The sequence below is a fragment of the Gallus gallus genome, chromosome 1 (genome assembly GCF_016699485.2).
Source record: "Gallus gallus isolate bGalGal1 chromosome 1, bGalGal1.mat.broiler.GRCg7b, whole genome shotgun sequence".
Lineage (NCBI taxonomy): Eukaryota > Metazoa > Chordata > Aves > Galliformes > Phasianidae > Gallus > Gallus gallus.
In genome coordinates this window covers 137583050-137593495 of record NC_052532.1, presented here as the reverse complement: position 1 = coordinate 137593495, position 10446 = coordinate 137583050, and the positions used below count along the sequence as shown (strand labels likewise).

Sequence of the window (10446 nt, the reverse complement as noted above, 5' to 3'; positions counted from 1 at the left end):
AAACTTTTAAGGCAAAGTTGCTACCCCTCTGGGCAACATGTGGCTGTGTTTTAGCATGCTCACAGCTAAAAATTTGTCATATCCCCTTGGAATTTTCCTTGTGGAAAGATCTATACGCAACTCTCCCTGGCTTAACAAACCCAATTTACTCAAGCTTTTTATTATGTACTATCATGTCTAGTTCCCTACCTATTCTGATGGATTTTCCAAGGCTCCTCTGATCTATGATGCTCCTATGCTGTCTGAGGTACGCTAAACTTTGCCAGACACCTGCCACTTATCTCTTAGGGTTTGAGTGGGTACTGGCTAGTTTTGTATAGCAGGTGCTGTGAGCAAGACAGGTTGAAAAACTAGAAAGACAGCTCTGTTCTGCACCAAAGTATTGCTGCAGTCAGCAGAAAATGCAGACATGAAGAACTGCAGGTCATTTACCCCTGACTGATGATCTCCACCTGTATAAAATCACAGCAGGGTTATTTAAATGTTTGTTCAGCAATGTTAGTTCCACGAATTTTTCTGTCCACTGTACCTTCTAACCCTTTGTCCCACATTCACCCCATACACCATCAGGGTGAAACATCCCTTTTCAGAGGCAAGTGCTCAGGCACAGGTGCTACCCAAACCCCATTCAAGAACTTGTGCTAAGGGCATCGTTCTGCGTCAGTGAAGCCTGAAGTGACACTTGGACTGGACTATGTATGTAAAGTGTTGGGATGGCTGAGGAGAGGACCTCCCTCTGGTAAGGGTGGCTGTTGCTGGGAAGGGAGGACTTTAAAAGGCCAGAACTCCTCGTGGCAAACAATCACTGCTGATTTAGACAAGAGCTGCCATTTACCAATAGTAAATGGTGGAAGTGGAAGCTCAAAGCTACCCTCAGGTGCTCAGGCTTTCTCAGCCTGCAAGGAAAAGGCAGTGCTGAGTAGAAAGGGTAGAAAGGAAGGATGGCAAGCAGAGTGCAATTACGCTGAAGCTTTAGAGAGGAACAATATGATGAATATGGAACGGAGGTCTTTTGGAACTGGAGTTGCCTAGTCTGGAGAAGAGGCTGAGGGGAGACTTCCTTGCTCTCTACAACAACCTGAATAGAGGTTGCAGTAAAGAGGGTGTCAGTCTCTTTTTCTCAGGCGACAGGATGTGGGGAAATGGCCTGAAATTGCCCAAGAAGAGATTTGGATTTGATGTCAGGAAGAATTTCTTCACAGAAATGGTGGTCAGGCATTGGAATGTGCTGCCCAGGGAGGCAGTGTAGTTCCCATCCCTGGAGGTATTTAAGAGATATGTAGACATAGACCTTAGGGCTATCAGAATCATAGAATCACTAATGTTGGAAAGGACCTACAGGATCATCCAGTCCAACCATTCACACATCACCACGTGGTTTAGTGGTGGGGCTTAATAGTGTCAGGTCAATGGTTGGGCTTGGTCTTAAGGGTCTTTTCCAACCTCAGTGATTCAGTGAGTCTATTCTATGAATAAGAAGCTAGGGCATTTGTCAGGCCTAGTCCAAGATAAAGTAGCTGGACAAAAGCCTCTTGAACAGGAGACACTGGATCTCATGAGAAAAATGAGGCCTCTTTAGGATAAGATAGAGAAGGCCTGAGCAGAACACAGCAACAGCGTTCATGTGTGGAAAAAAAGCAACAACAACAACAAAAAGAAAAGAAAAACAAACCTGTGGTAGAAAAGCAGAAACTAATCAGATATTCATGTCTGTGGTGAAGATAAAAAGAGTCCAGCTCATTTGCAGTGAGGAAGGTTCAAAGAGGTCTCATGGAAATCCTTCTACCTCTGAGGCTGGAAAAGCCTCCAATACGTTTTATCTGTGTGAAGTCTCAAATGTTGGAGCTCCTTAAGAAATGAGAAAGAATGTAGCACAATGGGGCTGCTGTAAGGAATGAAGGTGGGCAAGAAGGCCCTCTTTGTGATATCCTCCAGCATGGCAGGGAAACACACTGCTGCAGGGGCTGTATCCAGATGGAACTCATTTTCAGCTGAAGAATTATCCAGAATAGTCAGAGCCTCAGACCACAAGGCTCTGTCATCAGCTATCCCAATGGAGTGGCATTAGCCAATAAATATACATACATGTCCAAAATGAGGTGGAAATTGATGCATTTGTGAAAGTACTGTCCAGCCTGATGCCTTTGTGGAACTTTGCTGTCATGAGGCACCTACAAGCTGCCGGGGTGGCATTGCCGTGACACAGTGGCTTTTGCTGCTTTAACGTTGTCCTTTGGTGACTCTGAGCCCACGCTTTGCCCTTAGCAGTTTTGTTTTCTACTGAGTTAACGACCTTTGCTCTGCAGTACTTCTTATTTAGCAGCTGCCCCAGAGCCCTGCAGGAAAACCAGAGAGAGACGCCAAGTGAGCTCACAGGATGGCAGTGATGGGTCACCGTTGGGCAGCGTGGCTTCTTCCCGTTGTCTTCCTTTTCCTTCAGACTCTGCAAACAGGTGCAGTCTTCACTTTAACTTGGCTTTGTGCTGCTTTGCCTCAGCCGCACAGGTAACTATTTGCCATCATTTGCACTCTGTGGAGCAGAGTGCCAGCAGGGAAACCTGTTAGCTTTGCTTTCTTACCCACGTTGATCCCATTTGCCTGCTACAGTTATACAGTATATTACAGTATATTCTTGGCTGAGTCACTGGGGGGAATACCATTTTGGTGTGAAGTGGTTGTGTCAGTGTTAAGGACAGGGTTAATATGTCAATATGCAGTGCTTTCAAACTGACAGCACTAAGGATGTGCTGTTCTTACATCCTCACTCAAGGGATGTGAGAATTCAATGATCCTTATTATCAGTGTTGATTTGTAAGCTACTGACAAACTGAACCCATGGTGTTTAATAGTGCAGAGAAGAGCTAGGACTCCATGTTGTAAAATGACAGAGCTTATTATGAAGGAAGAAAAGGAACAAGGAATAAAATTAATGTATCTTTAAAAGAGCAAAAATATATGGATATGTCTATAAAAATAAAAACTTACTTACATGTCACACTATCCCAAGGTCAAAAAAAGGAAAGGAGGATTAATTAAAATAAGGAGCTGCTCCAAGACTTGACCTCCAAAACATAGAAAAGAAAGAATTAGTTCAAATCACAGAGGATCAGCATAAAATAATTGCAAACATCCTGGCATAAAAACAGAACGGCTAAGGCCTAAATAAAATAAGATAAACATGAAAATCAAGCGCTGATCTAAGAATATAGGTATAGAAAGAGAGAACAAGGAGAATGTTTCCCCATTGGTGAAGATAATCTTTCTTCCTTAAGGTATCAGATTATTTGTGTTCAGCAAGGAGAAAAGAAACTGCTGAGTTGCAGCTGTCAGAAACAAATCACATCACACCAATCTCATTTCCCCCAAGGACAGGATAACAGGCTGCAAAAGATGCCATACATCCACATCATTTTATATAATACTCTCACTGTAGCAGGTAGGGAAGCGTGATCTGGGTGAAACTACAGAGAGGTTGTTGCACATCAGGCTACGAGGCTGTACTAGCCAGTGTTTCAGTGTTGAAGGAAAGCTGATAGGGAGTGCAGGGCTCCACACAGGTGAGTCTTAGGACCTCTGCTGTTCATCGTCTTCTCCAGTGACATGAAGGGTGGGAGAGAGTGTTTACTCCTGATATTTATAGCTAGTTCCAGAATGAAAGACTACCATAAATCAATATGAGAGTTCAAGACCATCTTGTAAAAAAAACAGTGCAGTAGTCCAACATAAATAGGAGGCAATTCAGGAAGAGCAAAACAAAATTTCTCCCTTAGCCCCACAATGCATAATCAAGGGAGTCTCTGAAGTATGTAACAAAACAAGGAAGGAACTGAAGTGGTCTCCGTTTCCACTAGACAAAAAGTGAAGACAAGAGGCAATGGGATCATGCCACACTGTGTGAAGCTCTGTATGGATATTGTTGTTACACATTTAGTTGTAATAAGGCTAGCTAAGAGTGGGTTAGCTGCACGGGTGTGCTGTGGAATCCTACAAACCCGTAGGAAGGGTTAGACCACCTCTCTTAGAACTGGTTTACCTCTCCTTGCTCTCACACTGTTACTGCAGGGAAGATTTTTCCCATTATGAGCTCGTAGTGCTGGAGTCTGATAGTCAAGTTGTTGCTAATCTCTTATTCTCCCTCTGTTCCTCTGATTGTAGATTATCTCAGCTTGTGCTCTCAAAGAGCTGCAAGTTATAGTTGGGGAACTATTCCAACATAAGATGTGAAATGATAGTGGTCTCGTTAACAGCTTATGGCTTTCTTAAAAATGCTCATTTTTATACTTGTGATTACTGGAGACCTTTGGCAGGAACTGCACAGAAATACAAAGTGGTGAGGGTTTTGAATAATGCTTGCAAGCAAGATTTTATAGCTGCTTGTGCTTTTATGAAATCAGCATGAATGTGGAACCTGTCTCTAAGCTTGCCTCCTTTGCAGTCATACCAAGTACATGCAAGGTCAACAACGGGAACTGTGCACAGTTCTGCAAAGAGGAAGATGAAGGAGTGGTATGTTCCTGTGTTTCTGGCTATGCTCTGGACAATGACAACAAAACCTGCGTTCCTGTAGGTACGAAGCCACACTTAAAGTTCATTCTGTTGGACACACATCACATCCTTACTGCATTTAGGAAGGGCTGATGTATTGCAGTGCTGTTGCAGTATGAGGAATAATGTTCACTGTTGGCATCTGGCTTGCTTGAATTGTTACCAATGAGAAGTCCTTTAGCAAAAGGTGATAATCTAACCAATATCAAATCGTACAACTGTGAGTGATGTGCAGTGGCCAAAATAGTGCAAATGGGTATGTTCTCAGACCTGACTGCAAAACTCGTCTTCCAACAGGTACATGAAAATAGCAGTACCAATAACGGAAGATGTCTAACTTCTAAATACCTTGGAGCTGCTGAACCCATGAGCAAGTTTTAGAATTGGAATTTTTATTTCATTTTTCAACCAGCCTGGTCTGTTTCCCTTTTGCATTTGTGAAGTTTTTGTCAATATCATGAAAGTTCTTGCAGAGCCAACCCTGATAAGGATACCTGAGTATCCAACTGCAGTCAAAGCAATCGTATCGGCTGTTGTCAGAGAGTTTTTCTTGAACTCTTAAGTTAATTTTCATTCATTTTCACAAAGATGTGATACCCTGAAAGCAACCTGTTTCCTTTCAAACCATTTTCCTCCACAGTATATATTTATCTACAAATCCAAAGATTGCTTTTGACTGCAAAACCCATGTTCCAGCAAGTTTGAGACACTTCTTGTGGTGAAGAACAGTAAGAGGTGCACTGAAAGTACTTTGCTGGCCACGAAGCTGCTTGTTACACTGAGGGCTCTGTCAGGCCAGCAAGAAAGGCAGTTCTGAGCTAAAGTGAAGGCTGGTAACAGCAGCTGGGCCTTCACACCTGGTTTGCATTGGGTTACAGGTGGGACAGCCTTGCTGTCAATAAGGGTCAGGTGCACCCAATTCTCAGTCGGATTCAGACATCAAGTAATGGTGTCTCAGTTTTGCCTTTGCAGTTAAGTTCCCGTGTGGTAAATTTAAGAGAAATCATGAAGTGGATCAAGAAAATGTTACAAGTCCAGAAGATCATCTTAAAAATGAGGAAACCACTGAGGCTCCAAGTAACCACTCTGAGGTAGTAGAAGAGGCTGGCAGTATACCCAGCATCTGTCCATGGCAGGTAAGGTGCCTTACTGCCAAGAGGTTTAACACCTCAGGTACTCACCAGGTCTGGAAATCATTTACACTTCACCACACTCCTCCTCCCTTCTTGCTATGGGGGATGTAACTCAGCTTGAGGCAGGACTTGCAGCTCCTCCAAGCAGGGCAGATTTAATAGGTCAGAATAGACCCTGTCTATTAGTTGCATAGAAGACAAACAGGGGCAACACTGCATAGCTCACCTCTTTACTAAAGCAACAGGTTCAACCTGCCATGCTGCTCACACATAGCATGGTGACTGGTAGGATAAATAGGTCTCACCGTGGCAATTAACTGACAGGACATTTGGAAACAGTGAAGTTATGGGCTCATGGCTGTGCTCGCAATCATGCTGAGAGCAGTGGCAGCAGGGAAGGAGAGTGAAGGTGCAGAACTGGATGACAGTGGGAACAGAAGTCTGTGCTCTGAAACAAGCTGTTGTCAACATTTGGTTGTTTCTCCCTCTTGAACAACACATTTCTGCATATGTCTACTACCATGAATGAAGATATGACTGTTTTCAAAATCAAGAACATGCTGAGAGGAGGAGGTCAGGAGAGAAGGAGAGTGGCAGACATTGAGCATAGAGCTGGACTTGCCAGCCATACAGCTACTCAGATTGCAACATGGCAGTGTCAAAAGAATGGCTGGTGTTCTTGTTTTGACTACTACTGAAGTCAAACAAAATACATAGAGGAATAATGCTGTTAGAATATTAACCAAATTTGATTAGAAAATGATAATAACTGAGTATGCAAACTCAACTTTGAGCCAGGAAGAATGTTCGTCTTGTCAAGTTTCCCACTGTGGTGGCTACACTTCTTGAGTGTAACTCTCACTACATTCAAATTGAGGATGCTGCTGACAGAAAATACATATGAAAATTTCTTCTTTAAGAAAAGTATTTGAATCTCAACTAGCTGTTGAGGATTTCCCTGCACATACATTTTTGCACTTACGTTTTTTCCTCTCTTGGCAGGCTGTTCTAGTACACGAGCATGGTGGATGGATTTGTGGGGGAACGATTCTGAATGAGTATTTTATACTTACTGCAGCTCACTGCGTTAACAGTTCCACAGATTTACAGGTTCTTGTTGGTGAGTTGTTGTCATTTTGACCTTTACTATAAAAGTAAGTGCTACCAAGAAACTCTTTTAGTGTCTGTGTGCAAGACACTGAACCACAGATATATCTCACTGCCTTATCTTGCCTATTGGCTAGCAATGAAATCCATGTTCATCCTGGTTGAATGGACAGTTTATTTAAGCCTTGCTTGGCCCAGCATAGCTTGTCTGTGATAGGAACTAGGAAAACCTGGGCAAGTGATGCTGAGCTGATTTCACAGAATCACAGAGCTGCAGGAGTCAGAAGGGACATCTAGAGACCATTGAGCCCAAACCCCCTACTAAAGCAGCTTCCCTACTGTAGGCCACACAGGTAGGCATCCAGAATCTTGAATATCTCCAGAGGAGACTCCACAACCTCTCTGGGCACCTTGTTCCAGTGTTCTGTCACTCTCGCTCTAAAGAAGTTCTTCCACATTTAGTTTTAGATTTAGTCAATTGGTCTAATGTTATACCTTCATGCAAATCCCTGTGCTGGCCAAACCTTGAAGTCTTCCAGATGCCATGTTCAGATGCTAACAACAAATGTTTTGACAGCATGTAGGAACTAGTCTGAGACTGTTGGGTGCTTGAAACCCTACCTTCATTATTTATTATGGTAATTTATGAAGGGGAAAAAAAAAAAAAAGGTAGTTTGTCACAAGTTCCAGGCACTGAAAACGGTATTCTGAGTCACAAAATTTGCACTTGTTCTGCAATAGTAAATAAAAAAAACTGTCTAGACATTAATGCCTGTCAATTTAATTCCAAAAGAGTCTTCATACAAGTTGAGAAGATTAAATATAAACAAGTTCTTTTATTTTTATGTGCAGAATGTTAAAGACAATGAATGTTTCCAGTTTAAGTCTGTTTGACTACGTTGCTCTACAAAGAACAGGGGCAAGGTCCTACTCTTCAGTGCTGGGGTTTTGTTTGCATATGAGGAGTAGCAGCGGGTGTGTTGTAGCCAGAATTTACATGAACGTTGTCATTGAGACTGTCATTCCAATAGCAAAGTTTTGATTTTAAATGTGCTTGGCATTTTGGCAATCATCTAAAAACCTCCCCAAAACTGATATACAATGCTACAGCATCAAGATACAGACCAGCTCTATTTTTTTTGTACAGTACAAATGTCTATTCCAAATACAAGATACTTTAGTCCCATCTTTTACTGAGGTGTTGTTTGGGCTTGCTGATATAATCTTGTTAACAGCTGTTTTAATAATCTGACACAGGGATGGTGGACAGAGAAAAGGAAGAACCAAGTACTGCATTGCACACAGTGGAAAAAATAATTTCAAATCCCAAGTTTAATTTTAAAACCTATGATAGTGACATAGCCCTCATCAAATTAAGGGAACCTATCACATTTTCTGAGGATGTTGTCCCAGCATGCCTTCCAGAAGAAGACTTTGCTAATGATGTTCTGATGAACCAAACATTTGGAATCGTCAGTGGCTTTGGGAACTCCTATGAACACACGCAGCCAGTCAGAAGAATGAAAGTGCTTCAGGTCCCTTATGTGGACAAGAAAACTTGCAAGCAAGCTATTCGTTATTTAGTCACAAGAAACATGTTCTGTGCAGGTTATAATAAGGATGGGCAAGATGTCTGCCAAGGAGATGGAGGAGGCCCCCATGTAACCGAATATAATGGCACTTATTTTGTTACTGGTATCATCAGCTGGGGAGAAGGGTGTGGGAAGCAAGGAAAGTATGGAATATACACTAAATTATCAAATTTCCTGCCATGGGTAAGAAGTGTTTTGACACAAAACTCTTAATGGCTTGTTGTTTAATCAACCCAACTGTCTTAGCCAACGGATCTGATCCCCAAATAATATTTTCCTCTTTGTAAAATGCTTGCTGTGATTCTAATAACACTTCTGTTAAGATGCAAGTTGTTCCTTCATGAGCTCATGCCTGTTTTTCAGAAGGTGTATGTGAACTTTCAACAGAGCTTGCTGGTTTGGGACAATAATGGAACATCTTCAATTACAATGATTTAGGAGTTCTTTTTGCTTGTGCTGTGGTTGACTGAACCTGTCTAGGAGGCTTTGGCTGTACAAGTAAGCCTATTTGCCCAGCCTGGTAGACCTCCCATTCAAAGGCTACAACTAACTTAACTTTCCTGTGGCAGTACTTGCTTTATAGAAATAAACGTAGACCAGAATAATATCTAAGTAGGACAGTATTTCTAAAGACTCTGGAAAAACTGCTTATAATCTGGAAAAATGGGGAAACCGACTGTCTATCCACACTTGAGTCTAAGGAACTGGGCATGTCCCTGACACCAATGCTTTGTTACATTAAGTTAACTGATTTGGCAAAGCTTGCTTATAATTACCAACATCACTGGTGTTCTGATAATCTCCTGCTGTCCTTCTGAGATACTTCTTTCACCATTGTCACTCATGTCATGATTTTGGCTATAATAAAGTGAATGTATTACATAATCCACAAATTACAATATTGTTGTAAGTCATCATTTATATACGGTGTTATTTAAATTCATAACAACCAAAGAGATGTTAAATCTGTGAGGGTAAATTTTCTTCCAAGAATAGGAAAAGTCTGACTCCAAAACCAGCTGAGCCTCACATACTCTGTCTGCTTTACTTTAATGCAGGGAGAAGAAAAAGACCTGCTATTCAGTTCGGTGGTACATAAAAATGATAAACTGGATTGTAAGATACTTGGGTCCCTACAGAAAAATAAAGTGCTCTGTGATGTCCTTTAAAAAGCATGTCAGTTCATGAGAACAAATGCTTTCTGCAGAGGCGTTTCACCCGCCTGCTTAATTGCACAGAAAATTGCAGTTCTCAAGAGACTAACCAAAGACACGCATCACGTTACTGATGCTCTGCCTCTGTCAACCTTCTAAGCCTACAGAAAGAGGATAGAGTTGTAACTTAGGCTGTTCTAGAAGATTTACTTTGATTCTTCTGTAAGCACCTACAAATGCCACATTTGTTGCAGATGTATATTTTCTTTTCCTGTCATGAATGCTGAAGTCAACTTCTAAATGTAATCCAGCAGTGTGGCAGTTGCACAAACCCACAGAGCCTGTGTCTCCTGTGGCTTGGGAGTCAGGCGTACAGCAGGAACCACTTCCAACTCCTGGTCCCATCTGGCTAGGATGTAGCTGAAGGCTCTCAGGTGGTGGCTTTGCACTGAGTTCAGGGCAGGGCTGCCCTTCTGCTGAGTCTGTGGCAGAGGAAGCGACTGGATGGCCACGGGGACTCCATAAATCACAGCGTCTGGACTCAGTTGCAGGGCTGTTCATCTGCCACCTAAAGGAAGAGAACCAGGTCGAAAAAGAAGAGCAGAAATGGTACAGGGAGACTTCAGGAGCTGAGTTCTAAGCAAGAACACTGAGCCTGTAAGGGGCTCTGAAGAGCCCTGTGATATCTTTAGAAACAGGAATAGAAAATGTCAGCACTTGTCTGCAGAGATGTCAGAGTAGCTTCAGGATGTTTTCTGTTTTCACAGCCAAACTGTCAGGAGGCTTGCACAACCTCAAGGAAAGCCCCTGTGGGTGCAGAACCCCCTGGAGATATTCAAATCTCCTGTGGTTTCATTCCTCCCTCAGGATGTCCTGCAATCTGCAGCCAAACAGAAGGGCGGTGCTGATGTTCCG

At 42.5% G+C, this 10446-nt stretch overlaps 1 protein-coding gene across 1 annotated transcript; it reads left to right on the top strand.

Annotated features, from left to right (window-relative positions):
• The first annotated feature begins 2340 nt into the window (after positions 1-2340).
• Positions 2341-9865, top strand: LOC771012 (coagulation factor X-like). Its single transcript, XM_040662537.2, has 5 exons — positions 2341-2453; positions 4436-4567; positions 5518-5681; positions 6681-6798; positions 8043-9865. The coding sequence occupies exons 1-5, from the start codon at positions 2378-2380 to the stop codon at positions 8588-8590; spliced, it is 1038 nt and encodes a 345-aa protein (XP_040518471.1). The 5' UTR covers positions 2341-2377; the 3' UTR covers positions 8591-9865.
• Positions 9866-10446: the final 581 nt, after the last annotated feature.

Bases quoted from the DNA above. Each gene is read 5' to 3' on its own strand.
- LOC771012 (XM_040662537.2), top strand. From the start codon at position 2,378: ATGGCAGTGATGGGTCACCGTTGGGCAGCGTGGCTTCTTCCCGTTGTC. The intron at 2,454-4,435 runs GTGCAGTCTTCA...CCTCCTTTGCAG, and splicing joins CCTTCAGACTCTGCAAACAG to TCATACCAAGTACATGCAAG. The intron at 4,568-5,517 runs GTACGAAGCCAC...TTGCCTTTGCAG, and splicing joins CAAAACCTGCGTTCCTGTAG to TTAAGTTCCCGTGTGGTAAA.